The sequence below is a fragment of the Alexandromys fortis genome, unplaced genomic scaffold (assembly GCF_014885135.2).
Source record: "Alexandromys fortis isolate MF-2015 unplaced genomic scaffold, M_Fortis_MF-2015_v1.1 scaffold_338, whole genome shotgun sequence".
Classification (NCBI taxonomy): Eukaryota; Metazoa; Chordata; class Mammalia; order Rodentia; family Cricetidae; genus Alexandromys; species Alexandromys fortis.
Window position 1 is genome coordinate 589,285 of NW_026068212.1, and position 19,061 is coordinate 608,345.

The following is a 19,061-nucleotide window of genomic DNA, read 5'->3' on the forward strand; positions in this document are numbered from 1 at the left end:
TCAAGAAAGGAAAAGAGATTAAGTCATTCAAGTCACCCAACTCTAACTATAAATGGGCTCTTTCAGTTTCTTTTTGAGGCTGGTTTTTTTTTTTTTAAAGCTTTTATTGTTGTCATAGTTGGCAGTAATTGAAGCAGGTAGGCCAAGCAGTCTACAACTAACTAACATCTCAGCTTGAGGCCAGTTTTTGCTGCTTGTATCCTCCATCAATTCATCCCCAATCCATCCATCAACCCATCGATCCATCCATCCTTCCATTCACCCATTCACCTCCACCTACCCATCCATCCTTCCATTATTTATTGGCAGACTACATAGCCTAGGATGAACTTGAACTCCAAATCGTCCTGCTTCAGCCTCCCATGTTACAGGATTATAAGAATGTGTTCCTATGCCCTGTGCCCAAGATCAAGCTTTGAAGGTAAGGAAAAGGCACTCTTCAGAGAGCAGCAATACAGAGAAATGTCCACTAAACTAGTTCGATATACTTTGGGAAATATGGAAACACGGTGATACACATGTAATAATTTTTAGAAAATAAATTGGGAAAATCCTCCATGGAAGGAACATTATTGCTTGGACTGTATGTACTTCCTTATGAATAAACCCTTAATTACTTGGAGTTTAACTGTTGGAAAAATACCTATATTACCAAGCAAATTGGCTAACTATAATAATATTATGGAAATAGATTTTGTTTTGTCTCAATCACAAGTCATGTCAATATTCACCTGTGTAAATTGCTTCTCCCAGATTTTATTTGTATTTGTACATATAAGGTAATGATACTTACTAAAAAACAAAAGAAGACAAATTTGCCTAACTCTTAATCTAATAATTCTTTTTTAGACATAAAGAAATAAAAGCTTAAATGAAAATCTATTTAAAGAAGCTTACTAATAACGATGAAATGAAGTAGCTGAAACTTTGTTTGAATGAGGAAAGGGGGGCAGGAGAAATGGATCAGCAGTTAAGGGCACTGTCTGCTTTTTGAGAGGTACCAGGTTAGAGTCATAGCATCTCCACGTTGGTGCATATGTAACTCCAGTTTCAAAGGATCAGATGCCCTCTTCTGGCCTTTTTGGATATTGCATATATAAGGTGTACAGACATAACTTGCAAGCAAAACACCCACACACATTAAATAAAATCTCAGAAAAGAAAATAATTAGATTAATAAGGCAACAACAGCAAAAAAGATCAAGGGGATACAAATCAGAAAAGAAGAAGTAAAAAATCTCATTATTTTATGATGATATGATGGTTTACATAAGAGACCTCAAAAATTCTACCAAGGAATTTCTACAACTCATAAACACTTTCAGTAATGTAGCAGGATAAAAGATTAACTAAAAAAAATCAGTAGCCCTCCTTTACACAAATGATAAATGGGCTGAGAAAGAAATCAGAGAAACATCAACCTTTACGATAGTCACAAAATATCTCAGAGTAACTCTAACCAAACAAGTGGAAGACTTGTATGACAAGAACTTTAAATCTTTGAAGAAAGAAATTGAAGAAGACACCAGAGAGTGGAATGATCTTCCCTGCTCTTGGCCATGTAGGATTAACACAGTAAAAATGGCAATCTTACCAAAAATAATCTACAAATTCAATGCAAAGCCCATCAAAATCCTAGCAAAATTCTTCATAGACCTCGAAAAAATGCTACTCAACTTCACATGGAAAAGCAAAAAACCCAGGAAAGCCAAGACAATCCTATACAACAAAAGAATTTCTGGAGGCATCACAATTCCTGACATCAAACTCTGCTACAGAGTTACAATGATGGAAAAAGCCTGGTATTGGCATAAAAACAGATAGAAAGACCAATGGAACCTAATCAAAGACCTGGCCATTAATACACACACCTATGAACACCTGATTTTTGAGAAAGAAACAAAAGAATCAAATGGAAAAAAAGAAAGCGTATTTAACAAATAATGCTGGCATAACTGAATATCAACCTGTAGAAGAATGAAAATAGATTCATATCTATCATCATGCACAAAACTCAAGTCCAAATGGATCAAAGACCTCAACATAAAGCCAACCACACTTAACCTCATAGAAGAGAAGGTGGGAAGTACACTTGAATGCATTGGCACAGGAGACCACTCCCTAAACAGACACTGAGAGAAACAGTTAATAAATGGGACCTCCTGAAACTGAAAAGCTTCTGTAAAGCAAAGGACACAGTCAACAAAACAAAACTGGCAGCCTACAAATGGGCCAAGATCTTCACCAACCCCACATCAGACAGATGTCTGATCTCCAAAATACACAAATAACTCAAAAAATTGGTCATCAAAAGAACAAATATTTCAATAAAAATAATGGAGTACAGACCTAAACATAAAACTCTCAACAGAGGAATCAAAGTGGCTGAAAGACACTTAAGGAAATGCTCAACATCCTTCATCATCAAAGAAATGAAAATCAAAACAACTCTGAGATTCCATCTTACACCTGTAAGAATGGCCAAGATCAAAAACACTGATGACAGCTTATGCTGGAGAGGTTGTGGGGTAAAGGGAACACTCTTGCATTGCTCATGGGAGTGCAAGCTGGTACAGCCCCTTTGGATATCAGTATGGTGATTTCTCAGAAAATTAGGAAACAACATTCCTCAACCCAGTAATACCACTTTTGGCTATATACCCAAAGCATGCTCAATCATATCACAAGGACATGTGCTCAGTTATGTTCATAGCAACATTGTTTGTAATAGCCAAAACCTGGAAACAATCTAAATGCCCCTTGACTGAAGAATGGATAAGGAAAATATGGTACATTTACACGATAGAGTACTACACAGCAGAAAAAAATGACATCTTGAAATTTGCAGGCAAATGGATGGAGCTAGAAAACATCTTATCGAGTGAAGAAACCCAGAAAGACAATTAATTATCATATGTTCTCACTCAAAAGTTGTTTTTAAACATAAAGTAAAGAAAACCAGCCTACAATTCACAATCCCAGAGAACCTAGACAACAAAGAGGACCCTAAGAGAGACATACATGGATCTAATCTACATGGGACATAGAAAAAGACAAAATCTCCTGAGTAAATTGGTAGCATGGGGACCATGGGAGAGGGTTAAAGAAGAGGGGAGAGGAAGGGAGGGGAGCAGAGAAAAAAATGTATAGTTCAAGAAAATCAATAAAAAAGAAAAAATATTTAAGTTTGATTTCTGTTTTACCTTTTAAGTAAAATTTCTCCTTATGAAATAAATCTCAAGACTAGGCTCTGTAGGTTCTTATTCTCTTTTATCCTAGATGGAGGACTTTTGTCCTTAAACAACATCTGTGCTGGATATGGTAATACACCTGTAATTCCAGCACTTGAGGGTTGACACAGGAGAACTGTCGTAAGTTCAAGACAATCCTATATTACAGAGTGATATTCTGTCTAAAGAAACAAATACAGGCATGCACACAGATGCACCATCTATTGGCCTGCCCCTGACCTGGAGTGGGGAAGGAGTATCTGCCATTCCATTTGTTCAGACAGAACTGGACAACAAGAAAGATTGAGAGTGTGGGTCAGTGGTGATGAGAGCACACAACATTTGAACAACTCAGTGCAATGACCCATGAGCAATGTGCTGTCTAGCAAATCATAATAAAATGGTGCTAATTATACAACCAAAAATGTTGACAAAAAAAACAAGCTTATAGAGAGCAGTGCTTTGTAAATTTAAGTATATTATGTTTAGTTATATGCATTTGAGCAACTCTAGATTTCAATTTAAAAGAACCAGGTTACTTGGGGCTAAAGAGATGGCTTAGCAGTTTCGAGCTCATCCAGAGGATCTGGGTTTGATTGCTAGTACCCATCCTGTGACTGACCACCATTCAGAGTTGCATTTCCAGTGGATCCAATGCCTTCTTTTGGCTTCTGTGGGCTCGAGACCCAAACAAGTAAAAAAACTCCCATACACATAAAATCAAAATAAAATAAAATTTGAAAAAGAATTTTATTACAAAGCAAATCTACTTTCTATTGAGTCTCAAGAAGTTTTGCCAATACTAAATGAAGACAGAAATTATTAAATTTTAACTTGCAAAAATAGAGAACTGATAATTTATTGAAAATTATTCCCTTAATAATGTATCTCTAAGATCTGAACATCAGGGGGCGCCAAAATAACTTGGCTTGCTTGGCTCCTTCTACTTGAAATCACAGATCATGGTTGTCAAGCTGTTACAAGAAGGCTGATGTTATAGATGATGTGAGTATAATTAAGACAAATGTGTTGTTTCTGGAAAGCAAAACAAAACCTGACATAGAAACTACACATAAAGGCATATCTCTGGTTCATGGAGCCACTCTGGAGTATTATGACAGTTGTAATTGGTTGTTTTTATTACTTGCTTACAATGAAATCTATTCAGCTAAGATGGTGATATTGTGTTGTGTGACTAAATAGATATGTAAATAAACTAATAATAACTGGAACGAGATCTTTCTAAATCTTTATCAATGAGGCCTTGCTGAAAATTAATTATATGGTTAAGTGTTTTTAAGACTTTCTGGTTACTTTTAGTATAATCAGTGTTTGTTCACATCACTTGATTTTTTTTTTATTTTTGTGACACAATATTTTAAAATGTAACTCAAAACAAGAACTGATAACAAGTTAGCATGTTTGTAAGAACTGTTACCCCAACTGTGTGTGGAATACGTCTTTTGTGGGAAGAAATGAGAGTAAATGTGTAGAAACCTAAGTATCTCCAGGTGGTTTAAACCACTTCACAAATTGCCACTCTTAAAAAGCTCCAAACAAATGCTGATTTCAATGTTATCACCCTCCACAGAAAAGCCTTTCTCAATGGTGGCAGGCAAGCTGTAGGAAGGCTTAGCAGAAGGAGACAAAAAGGAGAGCCACAGAGAACACAGTATTTAAGCAAACCCACCTGTTTGGGGAGTTTTGTGGACAAAGGGTGAACTCCAGGGCTGCCAACTTCTTCTACCTCGTCCTCGGCATCTCACTTGAAATACATACTCGCTGTCTGGCTCCAGGTAGAATTCAGATTGCTGCACATCTGTGAAGTTGGTGTCAAATTCCTTAACCTACAATAGATGCACAGAGGTAGTGAGATGAAGTGATGGGCATTTAGGATGGGTTATTCTATTCAGCAGATCTATGGAACACTACTAGATTCCTGGGCAATTCCCAGAGCCAGAGAAAACAGGCAGGAATAGAGTATTTTGTATAAAACACACACAACCAGATGCAGGTTTTAAAATTAAAAGGAAAATCCATACTGGTTTATATTTGACAAACTTGGAAATCTCTGGAAATTCCAAAATATGATAACTTTTGCACTTTGGGATAGTTGCCCCTCCCCACCATGGGATGGAGAATTTCATTGTAATCATTCATATTCTTTCTCCGTAGTGGACTTTTTCTTGAGTTAGAATCTGACACAGGCTTGGCTGGCTTCAAGTGATGTGAATCTGAGGATAATCTTGAACTTATCCTCTTGTCCCATCTAAATATCACTAAGATTTCTGATATGCACCTGTCACTCAGTTATTTGGTGCTGTTTGTTGAATTCAGGGCAAGCGCTGATTATTTGTATGGATGACTTCACTGAATGAGGAAAATATCTCATTTACCCATGAAAAATTAGAAACAAATACTCAGAAGCTAAGTTGTTAAATTGGTTCTTAGTGGAGATTTATGTAAATTATATATATATGAATATGAAAGTGTGTGCACAAGTGAATGAGAGCGAATAAAACATCCAAGAAAAGTGGATTCTAAAAATGCAATGGAAAGGAAATAGGAGAGAAAATAGCTCAGGAATACACTCATGATTTTATTTCTGGTATCATCTGCTATCAAGCAAAGTGAAAAACACACCCCTTATCAGCTGGTTCCTCCAGGTGAGAGGGACCAGGGCTCACTGCAGCACCACGTGGAAAGGGACTTATTGAAGTCATGGATAGGTATGACCTATCCATGTGGGTTCTGGGAACTGATCCCTGGTCCTTTACAAGAGCACTGAAGGCCACTTTAACCAGGGGCCATGTCTCCAGCCCCTTAGTCGATTCTTCATAGGAGCTTAAGGCGCCAAGATGAAGACTACAAAGATAATGAGTAGCTGAAGGAGAGGGTCTGGCACTCAGAGGAGGGGGAGGATGAGAAGCACCAGTTTGCTGTATTGTTATAGAAACACGGAAACGTTATAGTGGGAAAGAAAGCAGCCCAGAGAATGGGTGTGGGCCAGAGAGCTGAAGGGGAAGTGTGTGCTCGAAAGACTTCTGGTCCTTTTTAGAGCTCATTTACATAGATCCCACCTCTCCTATAAAAGCATCTTTGATGTAAATATTTGTACAGACCTAGATTTTATACTGATTAGTGGCAAATGGTTTGACAATTCCTATAGCAAATGCCTTTTCTAACTCTAAAATAGTTTTCACCCTCCATGCTTTTCTTTACTACATTCTCCACAGTCTCCAGGAAACCTCTTTCTCTAGCAAGTTGGAGACGGGAACTTTTCTCTGTGGGTGAAAGGAAGCTGCCTCATTCCTACACAGATCTTTACTTTGCTATGATGGCAAAAGGTCTGACTTCTCCTGTGTTGTACTTGGGTTCTGTTTGTCTCCCCTGACACATGGTGGTTCATGGTTGCTCCTTCTGGCTCTCTGGGGTCTTTCTAAAAGCCTACTGATGTCTCTTGGACCTGACTGAAGCCGATGATTCCCACCATACAGTTGTTCCTCATCTCCCTCCATGTAGGTATGTCATGACTAAGACAACACCATCTTGTCCTGACTCCATGTTGTGCATACTTAAATGGTTCTCGGCTTTCTACCCCACAATAATTACAGCTACCTTTGCAACACATTTGATATTTCCATGACCTTGACCATGGTCCAGGTGTACTAACCAAAATAATTAATATTTATACAAACATTAACAAACTTAACATAAACTAAAATAACTGAGGAAAGTATAAATAAAAAAATAATCGTCATGTCCTGTCTAAAATAATTACTACATTCTGCCAGAAATGAATGTTTCAAAGTTACTCTGACCCTCATGTATCTTTGATGTAAATTATGGTCTTTGTGCCTTTTGCCTTTAAAAACGCTGTTTCACTGAGCTTTGGCACCAAGAGACTTTGAGGCATAAGCCTGCTCTTGGTCACTGGCTAATAAAGACCTCATATACTTTTAATTGACTTAATCATGGTGGTTACCTGTATCTTTCTGGTGTGGATTATTATGGGTGCCCCACCTCGTCTCCAGGGTTATACATCACAGGAGCCTCTACTGCTTTTCTAGTAACACATGCACCAGCCCCTACTTGCAGTGTCCCCTCCTGACCAGACCAAACAAAGTTCACATACAGGGATCTAATCTACATGGAAGTAGAAAAAGACAAGATCTCCTGAGTAAATTGGGAGCGTGGGAACCTTGGGAAAGGGTTGAAGGGGAGGGGAGAGGCAGGGAGGGGAACAGAGAAAAATGTAGAGCTCAATAAAAATCAATAAAAAAAACCTGTTTGTCAAGGAGTCAATAAAACATATCTTAAATCTTTTTGGCATCACTTCCTTTGATGTTGCTAAGTTTATTTTTTCTCAACCTCTTTTTCAACAAATGGAATTCAAAATGCTTTTAAAACTAATTATGGGCCTCTTGTCCTTCCCCTCAGTCATCTCCCCTCCCCTCCACTTCTTTCCCTTCCTTCCCTCCCCCCAACTTATTCTCTTCTTTCCCATCTCTTTCCTTCTTTCCTTTCTTACATCTCATGGTCTAGACTTTTACAAATCCTTTAGGTACATCTAACAAGACACTGTGGTCTTATTCTGTTCCTTATCAATCTTTGAAGAAAATAACCTCAGAATTCACCAGCATTTTAATGACTATTGGAAAGAAGAAGTGAGACACTAAGAAGCCTGCCTGTCTACCCCATGCTTTCAGGTGTGTCTTACTTTCTTCCCAAGTGCTTCTCTCTTTCACAAACATCAGCCTTAAAATCTACACTAAAATCTCTTCATATAGTTCAACTCTGTTTTATACTGACTTGCATCCCCATTTTTTTTTCTTCAAGAAAGCCAAGGATGCCTCTTAACCCACAACAAGAATCTATAAAGCACTAAGGGAACTTCTCCACTGCTGGGAGCAACAGTCCATGTCTGTTCACCAGGACAGTTACACTTCCCACTCTCCAGTTTCACATTGTAGCTTTGAGATAAAATATGCTGGTGCCAGAAACATATATCACACACAGAATACAAGTAGTGTAACTGTCCTAACAGGAAAAAGATATTCTAAAGAGCCATTTGTTTCTCTCCTTTTAGTGATCAAAATATTGAAACAATTTTCCCCAAAATGTAAGAATTCATTAAAAATCTCACACTAGAATGAAAAGGCTGAGGCTCCGGTGCTAATCAGAGGGAGAGTTTATCTCCCAGAAAGATATTTTACACAGTCACAACAACTTGAAGGATACGGCTGGAAGTAAGAAAATGATGAGAGTGGACAGCATCTTTACCAGGACTTCTTAGTTATACACATCTTTTGCTTTTTGTTTTAACCTAAACCTCATATCAGAACCCTAAAGACAGATGGTACGATGGTGGAGGTGGTGTCTGTCACTGGACCTCTTTGTTTCTATCCCAGTATGGCCACTGAATAAACTCCCTTTTCTGCTTTACACCATTACTTAGTCTCTTGAATTTGACATAATTTGACATAAAGAATGGGTATCCAGCTGGGCATGGTGATGTACGCCTTTAATCCCAGCAGTGGCATGGTGTAGGAGGTCCTTTTGTCTATATATGTGGCTTTTATTGATTAGTGAATAAAGAAACTGCCTTGGCCTGTTGATAGGGATGAACTTAGGTAGGCAGGAAAGATGGAACTGAATGCTAGGAGGAAGAAGAGTGGAGTCAGAGAGATGCAATGTAGCCTCTGGAGATGGATGCTAGAACTTTATCTGGTAAGCCACAGCCTCGTAGCAATATACAGATTTATGGAGATGTAATGTAAAAGTTAGCCAAAATAAGAAGCTAAAACTAATGGGCCAAGCAGCGACTTAAGTACTACAGTGATTATTTTGGCTCTAAGCTAGCCAGGCGGCCAGGAACTAACAAGCATCCTCCCACTACAGTGGCAGTCAGGAGGTGAGGCAGGCAAAACTATGTGAGTTTGATCAAAAAGCAAAGGAAGGTAGAGCTCTGAGAGTTGAGCCCTGTTTAGTCTACAATACAAAGTGAGTTCCAGGACAACCAGGGCTGTTGTGCAGAGAAACCCCATTTTGAAAAATCAAAAAGCAAACAGACAAACAAAACCAAACCACCACCACCACCACCACCACCACCACCAACAACAACAAAAAAGTGTCCAAACCTATTCTATTTGGGCTACTGATTGCAACAACTCTAATAACAATAAGGACCAAAGTTAGAAGGTATTCAGTTAGCATACCCTGAAACCCAAACCAAAGACCCAGCCCAAAATAGAAAATTATAGACAAATATTCCTTATGAAAACAGGTCCATAAATTCTCAACAAAATACTTGCAAATCAAATACAAGAACATATCAAAAACATTACCCTTCATTATAAAGTTGACTTCATCCCAGAGATGCAGGGATGGCTCAACATACATAAATCAATAAAAGTACTCCACAATACAAAGAGACTGAAAGACAAAAATCACATGATCATTTCATTCGATGCAGAAAAGGTCTTTGACAAAAGTACAACAACACTTAGTGATAAAAGATCTGGAGAGATTACTAATAGAACATACTTTAACATAATAAACACAATTTACAACAATCCCAAAGCCAACATCAACCTACACAGAGAGAAACACAAAGCATTTCTACTAAAATCAAGAGCAAGACAAGGCTATGTACTTTCTCCATACCTATTCAGTATAGTACTTGAAGTCTTAAGTAGAGCAATAAGACAACTGAAGGAGAATGAGAGGATGCTGTTGTAAAATAATCTTTTTGTTTACTGTGAAGATGTGTTGCTCTCTCTGTTAATAAAGAACTAATTTATCTATAGCTGGGCAGGAAGAGATTGGGTGGGAAAGACTAGGAGGATGTTGGGAAGAAGAAGAGCAAAGTCAGAAGAGTCTAGAGGAGACAGAAGAAGCAGGAGATGAACATGTTGTATGAGATAAGGTACCAAGCCACGTGGCAGAACACAGATAAAAAATACGGTTAATTTAAGATATAAGAGCTAGTTAATAACAAGCCTAAGCTATTGCCTGAGCATTTATAATTAATAATAAGTCTCTGTGTAGTTATTTGGGAGAAGCTGGTGAGACAGAACTAACTGGCTGTCCAGATGAAAAAAAAAAACTCAGCCTACAGGATACAAAAAAGAAAGGATGAAATAAAAGTATTTTCATTCTCAGATGATATGACTTTACATAAAAGATCCTAAAAACTCCAGTGAGAAATTTCTATAGTTGGTAAACATACTCAGCAAAGTAGCTGAATACAAAATTAACTCACAAAAATCAGTAGCTTTTCTATATAAAATGGTCAACATACTGAAGAAAAAGTCAGGGAAACAGTACTTTCCACAGTAGACTCAAAAAATATATCTTGGGGTAACTTAAATGAAGCAAGTGAAAGACTTGTAAAAACTTTAAGACACTGAAGAAATTGAAGATGATATCAGAAAATGGAAATATCTCCCATACTCATGGATCATTAGGTTTAATATTATGAAAATGGCAATACTACCAAAAGCAATCTACAGATTCAATGCAATCCCCATCAAAATTCCAACACAATTTTTTACAAATTTTTAAAAAAAGAACACCTTTTAGCTTCATATGAAAACACAATAAACTCAGGATAACTAAAACAATCCTGATTAACCACCGAACTTCTGGAGGTATCACCACCCCTAACCTCAAATTGTGCTTTAGAACTATAGTAGTAAAAACAGCATGGTATACACACACACACACACACACACACACACACACACACACACACACCCCACACACCCATTGATAAATGGAATTGAATTGAAGATTCAGATCCACACATATATGGGTGGGCACTTCATTTTTTGATAAAGAAGTCAGAAATACATACTGGAGAAAAGACAACATCTTCAACAAATAATGCTGGTCAACTGGATATAGTTTTATATTTATCACCCTATACAAGACAACCCTAAATGAACCAAAGCCCTCAACATATGATCATCATAAGAACCTGATAGAAGAGAAAGTGGGAATAGGCTTGAACTAATTGGTGCAGGAAAAGATGTTCTGAAGAGGACATCAATAATATGGACACTAAGATCAACAATTAGTAAACAGGACCTTGTAAAACTGAGAAGATTCTGTGTGGCAAAGGAAACTATCATTTGGGAAAAGGAGTAGCCTAAAGAATGGAAAAAGATTTTTGTCAATTGCCCATTGGAAAGAGTATCTAAAATATATAAGGAACTAAAAAATTTAAGCATCAAGAAAGCATATAATTAAAAGTGGAATTCATAACTAAGCAGAGAGCTTGCAAAAACTGAAACACAGGTGACTGAGAAATACTTGAGGAAATGTTCAACATCCTTAGTCATCAGGGAAATGCAAATCAAAACTACTTTGAGATTTCATCTCACAACAGTCAAAAATACCAAGATCAAGAAAACAAATGACAGCTCATATAAGGAAATCATAGCACTTACTCATTGCTGCTGGGAGCACAAGCTTGTACAACCATGATGTAAATCAGTGTGTGGATTCATCAGGAAGGTGAAAATGTATCTACCATAAAATCCAGCTATACCACTCTTGGGCATACATCCAGAGGACTCTACATCTTACTACAGAGAAACTTGCTCATCCATATTCATTGCTGCTCTGTTTATAATAGCTAAAATAGGAAACAGCCTAGATGTCTATCAATTTATGAATGAAAAATGCAAAGTGGTACATTTATACAATGGGATATTGTTGAACTGTTTAAAAAATCATAAAAATTGTAGGCAAATGGATGGAGCTAAAAAAAGTTATCTTGAGTGAGGTAACCCATGCCCAAATATTGTATGTTTTCTCTTATATTTGAATGTTAATTCTTTTCTTTCAAGACAGGGTTTCTCTATGTAGTCCTGGCTATTGTGGAACTCTCTCTGTAGACCAGGCTAGCCTTGAATTCACAGAGATCCACCTGTTGTTGCCTTCCAAGTCCTGGGATTAAAGGTATGTGCTACCATCACGGGGCATGGTTGTTAGTTTTTAAGTCTTTGATATGTATGCTACAATGTGCATAATTGACCACAGAAGTTAGGGACTTAGTAAGGGACTGGGAAGGTGAAAGGAATTCTATTTCCCAAAGAAGAGGAAATAGAATAAATAGAATGTATTCTTGTGGAGAGATGGGAGGTATTGAATTGGGAGGGATAAATGGGAAGGGAGAATGAAAGAGAGGGGTAATGGAGAGAATATGGGGAAGGGAGACCAATACTAAGGACGATTTGAGGTACTATGTGGAAACCTACTATTGTAGAAGCTTCCTAAAAATACATGAATAGATGAAAGAAATCTAAGTGGAGTCAGTAATAATGGGGTAGATATTGCTCCAACTATATATTTTAAACCATCACATAAAACCCCATTCTCTGCAATGGATTACATCTACTTGAGTTGGCCTGTAGTGCCCAACTAGGAACTTGACCCCTACTGACTAGTGTTCATGATCTAGAAGGTACTCATGCTACCAGAGTAGAAACACCAATAAAGTTACAAACCCTGAGATCTACAAAGGTGACCTGTCTGCAAGATATTCTGGCTTAACAATGACACAAACACTGCTGAGATTTAAGGCCCACATCATGGGATAGAACCCATGCCAGACATTGCTAGGATGATCAAGAACCTGAGTCCATGGGTCTAGTGGAAAACCAAATACTATTGTTCTGCTAAAGGAACATAGCAATAAAATGACACCTTGATATGCTCATAGATCAGTGCCTTGCTCAGTCATTGTCAGAGAAGTTTCTTTTTGCAGTATATGAGAACAACACAGAGACCTACAACTGGAAAATGTATTTTGTGAATTTTTTCAATTATAAAAAGGTAAAACATACGAACCACAAAAACAAAATAAAAAGCAGATATTCACTTTATCTCAGGTAAACTATAAAATGAATTTCTCTATAGTCTCACAACTTAAGATACATAGGAATGACCAATACGTGCAATTCCTTCTTGCTATTGTTTCCAAAAAACCTGTATGATTAGGTTCTTCACAACAAGTTCATTCCTGGTACCAACTTCTGTACTAGTTATGTTTTCCTTGCTGTGATAAAACACCATGACCAAGGCAACTTATTGAAGAGTTTATCTGGCCTAGTTTCAGAAGGATAAGAGTCCGTGATGGCAGAGGGGAGGCACGGCAGCTGCGGCAGGATGCTGAGGGCTCAGTCTTGAACCACAAGCAGGAAACACAGAGTGAACTGGGAGCAGCCTGTAGATCTGAAACCTCAAGGCTCACTCCCAGTGACAGACTTCCTCTAGCAAGGCCACACTTCCTAAATCTACCCAATTGTTACCACCAACAGAGCAACATATGATCAGATGCAGTAGGGGAACATTTCTCATTCAAACAACCACACACTCCAAATGTCTCCTTTGTTCCTGGAGTCCATGGCTTGCCAAAAATGTTAACAATTTTTTTAGGGTTAGGGCCTAAATAAAGCTGGCAGCCAAATAAGTTAGGCACAGTCACTCATCTACAATGGGTTAGTTAAAAAGACCAAGATACGATGAAAAGTGGGATGAGGTGATTTATTCAATGTGGCCATATTGGGAGGAGAACTAGGAGGTCCAGTACATCTTATAAGGTCTGAAATGAAGTTTAAGTTCAAATAAAAGATAAAACGTGGCATTGCTAAGTTATTCTGGTTAAGGTATGGCCCACCCATCACCACTGTCATGGTTCCAGCTGTTCTTCAAATTGGTCTGACAAGTTGGTAAAGCTTTGTGAACTCTCTTTGGGAGACAAATTACCTCCTCTGTCTGAGACTAGGATTCTAGCAAGAGATTCCTGGGGGGAATTCCAATATCTTAGGGACCATTATTTCAATATTCTGATAACCAAAGAGAGGGGCCATTCCATGCCAGGGAATGTAGTTTACATTTATACTCGGCAAACTGAAGTCAATGAAATGAATGTACATAAATTTTTAACTTGTGTGTTCATTGTTACTCAAAATTTTGATGTGAAACGACACAAATACGTCTATGTTATTGACATATCTCACTTATACACAACCATCATTGGAGATCGGGTCTTCTTTTGTAATTTGGACTACACTGTGTCTGGCTTATTTTCCTATTGCTATTGATAAGACTTTCTTAAATCTTCTTTATATGTCCCAACCCAATCTTGGAATTCAAGAAGGGATTGTGAACTGAATTTCTTTGAGGAAGCGAAGTCTATATTAAAGGTCTTGCAGATTCTGATCTTGGCTGATCAGAACATCCTGATTATGGAGAGATGCAATGCTGTCGTTTATACCTGGTGTTTTCTTAGGCTTTCTTACCCCCTTTAACAGCCATTTGTCTTAAGATTTAAATCTGTCCTAACATTCTCTTGGGTAAATGTCTCAGGATGTATCACTAAGCTCAGCAGATTGAGGCATCCACTAGCTTTACAGTTAGCAAGTTAGAAGAAGGGTGCTGCTGGCTGCACAGAGGAAGAACAGAGCTTTAACCCTGTGATCTGAGCCACAAGATTTTCCTTAGATAGCTTTCTGTCACTGCCTGCCAGCTAATGTGATAAAGACTGTCATCCTAGAGCTGAGGTGAAAGTACAGCCCTTTTCAACTTTCCAGTCTTTTTTACTGGAATGACCTAGATGAAAACATTAAACAAAGCTTCATCCTGGATATATTTGACTTGACTGGAAAATTATGGAAAGAAATGGTGATCCACCGTTTTCTGTGTTAGTGGCTGTATTTTAGAAGCATGGTAGAGGGGATGAAATGTGAGCTTTGGATTGGAACCTGTTGCTTTCATTTTCTGACTATTCACTGGGTCTCTGGAACAATACAGGGTTAGTGAGAAGAACTTAGGTACTATGCAAATGTGGAAATCCTTGACTCATTCAGGCTTTACTTCATTTATACAATGGAGTGAAAGCTACCTGTCACAAAGGAACATTGGGAGGTTTGTTGTGAGGATTACAGAAGATAATGAATATGATGGGAATAGGAGGGAGGAGTAGAGGCACCATGACACTTGTTGTAGAGCACCTCTGTGGTGGAGGGTAGGCTCATGAAGTTCAGGAGGTAAACCAAAGCCACTGACCAAGAGAACAGAAACTTGGAGGATTCTCCTCCCTAGCATAAAAATGTGCCAACAGCTGCTGGGGGAGGGGCCGCTGGCAGCTGGGTGCTGCACAGAGAAGAGACTGAGTTATCTCTAAGCTGTGCAGGCAGTTCCAGGGTGGATGCTTTCAGTGAGTTATCACTACTTTTGGGACCTTTGGGTGATGCAGTGGTTTTTGAGTCATCCCTGTTCCTATGGGAAACCTGCTACCTATAGTCCTGTTAGGAACCCATTAAAAATTAATTGCTTCACCAAGTTGGACATTGGTGTAACCTTTCGTTTGTTCTGTCCTTTTCTGTGGTGAATAGGCTCCTCCCTTCAATTAATCAATCTGATGGAGGTGGGTCTTGTAATAATAAAGAAACTGCCTCGGCCCTCATAGGTCAGAAAATTAGGTAGGCGGAGTAGACAAAAGAGAATGCTGGGAAAAAGAAGCTGAGTGGAGGAGTCGCCATGATGCTCCCGCTCCAGACAGACGCAGGTTAAGATCCTCCCTGGTAAGCCAGCTCGTGGGCTAAGAGAATGCTGAAAAAAAGAAGCTGAGCCGAGGAGTCACCATGATGCTCCCGCTCCAGACAGATGCAGGTTAAGATCCTCCCTGGTAAGCCAACTCGTGGGCTACATAGAATATTAGACATGGGTTAGAACAATATGTAAGAGCTAGCCAATAAGAAGCTGGAACTAGCCGGGCCAGGCAGTGTTTGAAAGAATACAGTTTCCGTGTAATTATTTCGGGCATAAGCTAGCCATGTGGGCGGCCGGGTGCCGGGGACGCAGCTCTGCCGCTCCTATTGCAACATCAATCTCTTTATCTATCTGTCTTTCTGTCTGTCTATCTGTGTGTCTCTGTGTGTGTCTGTCTATCTATCATCTATCTTCTATCTCTGATCTATCTATATCTATGATTCATTTATCTATCATCTATATATACTCCATTATCCACTACCTTCCCCATTTATGTGTGTATATATTACATCTCCCTAGGAAAATGTCATCACACAACATTCTGTATTATAGGGTTTGTTTCCACTTTATAATTTGAAAGAACACATTGTAAAAAGTCCAGCACCACTTTTAGCAGTTTGCTTGAGTTAACCTTCAACCTAGTTGTACTCCAGAGTGATTTGGTAGGAATGTAAGATTCAATGACCTTGAGTGTGTGTGGACTCCCTTCCCCTCACACAGAGGTCATAATGAGGGAAAGTGTAGGAGGTAAGCAGACACAAAGCTGATCACCTGACCAGAGGAACAACATTAAACCTTTGAATGATTTACTACCGTTTCTGACATGCTATAAAAATATGCTAACTTCAGCATCCTGAGGATGTGTGCACTAAAACTCCTGTCACAGAAGTGGTCAAGGAATGGCTGTGCCAGAGGCCTAGAACTCTGGACGTGGAACATTCCAGTCTTCCCACAGTGTTGAAGTTCCAATTAGTCATTCAGTCTCTGGAAACGCAGTTTCTTTTCACCAACTCTGTACCTCAGCCATGCTGTATATTGTGAATGCATATATAAATAAAAATATTTTTTAAAAATTAAGTATATTTATTCCACTACTGTGTCTTTTAAAACAAGAAAGCTTTCAAGATCTTTATTTTAGTCAGAACCATGTAAGAGAAAAACTCTATGTATTTTATAAACTGACATTTTTAAAAACTACTTTGAGACTTAGACAAACATCTTAGAATTTGCAGTTCATTTTAATGTTTTAATCACAATGATACATTTAAAAAGATTATTCATCTTTGAATTTTACTTAAAATAATGATAATAATAATAAAGTCATAATTCAGATAATCTAGATGTCAACCCATGCGAGAAATTATTCTCAGATGGAGGAACCTTGCCTGAAAAAGTCAGCAGGGCCACTGACTCTGAAAACGGTTACTTTCATCTGCAATTTCACTTGTTCAATAACAGCTATGATATCTCCCTATTATCATGCACTTTCATGTAACATGTACATGTAATCTCAAGATTACATCTCGGTCTTATAGGCACACATATTTGTGGATGGGCAAAAGTATGACTTCTTACTACACTATGTTCTCCATATTAGGGTGAGAAACTTAGAAGCCTGTTCTCTGTCATTAGTATTACTGTCAGAGCAAGTTGGCCAGACATGCATCCTTCTGGACAGATCACAAATGGAACTTTCACAGATTTTATTTATGAAATTGCAAGTGTCTGTCCTTGTAGGATCTAGACCTTCAGAGGATTTATAATGAATGGGGACGGTATTGCAGGTGTCTGTCATTGATATATCTTAGTCCTTCAAGAGACCAATAGCACCTAACTGGCTAACCATGTCCAGATATTATTAATCACACTTAAGAAATGGAAAATAATGCAAGTATTCTTTGCCTTTTCCTTAGATAGCTCAATGGTTTTGTTTTCTCCCTTTGTAACCTGTAGTGGCCCCTTTAAGAGATTGCCAGTATCTCCTCACAACTGCAGCTGTGGTTAGCTACAGACTTTCTCATAAGTTTTGCTGCATATCTTCAAAGAATGTCTGCGTCCCTGAGAATTTTTTGTTTTAATTTTTTATTACTAACAAATTGCTAATGTGTGTAATATATATATATTACAATAAAGTAGTCCCACACTAGCTTAGAATTGAGTATAATAAAGGGTTCTTTATTAGGGCTAGACTCACAAATCATCAGTCCTCTGAACAAGCAGGGAACAGGAACTGAATCCAACAGCCAAGAGAGACTGAGCACATTTATGCATCTGTTTTTATAGCACCGAAGGCTACGCCCAAAGTAGGCCAGCATCTCAAGGGCAGTGGTTAAAGGAGTTCCCCCAGCATATATATGCTTGGGAATTTGTTACAGACATCTTACTCTAACATCTCCATTTTGAATCATGCTGTCCAGTTTCAGCATAGAGCACTTTAGTTTCATATTCATGGATATGGATGTAAATTTCATCCTAAGAGACAATGCTAAGGAACTAAAAATGATCCCATTTAGTTGTAAATTCAGTATATTTAACAATTTAGAGAAGTCAGAAGATCATTTCGGGAAACAATCCTATTCAGAAACACACAGCAATCACTGAAACTAGAGTAGTTCAAATATCCTGTCAGTCCAAAGTGTGAGAAACGGATCTTTCCTAAGTCCAGTCTGAACACTGCTAATGGGCTGTTCTGTAAATCATTTCCTCAGATGCTGAGGGAAAATGAAAACTTAGCTTACATTCCACGTTTGGTTTGTTGTTGCTTTGTGTCTCATTTCACAGAATACATTTCCAACCATGGTTTTGCTATCCCAGTAAATTATGGTCTTGGGCACAGTAGCATTTATAGTCTCAGCTCTGGAAATGATGGATGCAGAAGGTATTACTAGAAAAAGAAACAAAATGCTAGTGGTTAAGAGAGTTCCTCAGGAAGAAATTGATAGCTTTTCATCAATATAGAGACATGTCAAAATTCAAAGTACAAAGTCCCATAACTTCATAATCTAAGTAACAACTGATAGAACTTGTCTTATTTTCTGGTTTATTATGTAACAAAGAAATACTTCTTAAAAGCCTAAAGAAACACCAACTGCTGGCCTCATTATCTGGAGTATAAAAGAAGAGATAAAGGAGGTATCTTTTCTTCAGGGACCTTGATTTTACATGTGTCCAGTGTCCCATGTGCTAAGGGCTTAATACCCAGCTTGACACCACTGGGAGATGACAGAAACCTTTAGATGCATACTCAAGTAGAAGGTCTTAGATCTA

General features: G+C 38.2%; 1 protein-coding gene across 1 annotated transcript in view; it reads right to left on the reverse strand.

The window, feature by feature from the left end:
- Positions 1-19,061, reverse strand: part of Il23r (interleukin 23 receptor) — a 62,108-nt gene that overhangs the window by 16,410 nt on the left and 26,637 nt on the right. The window contains exons 6-7 of the mRNA XM_050130332.1: positions 18,533-18,678; positions 4,921-5,077 (exon numbers count right to left, since the gene is read on the reverse strand). Coding sequence (XP_049986289.1) covers positions 4,921-5,077; positions 18,533-18,678 — 303 coding nt within the window. The remainder of the gene's footprint in view (positions 1-4,920; positions 5,078-18,532; positions 18,679-19,061) is intronic.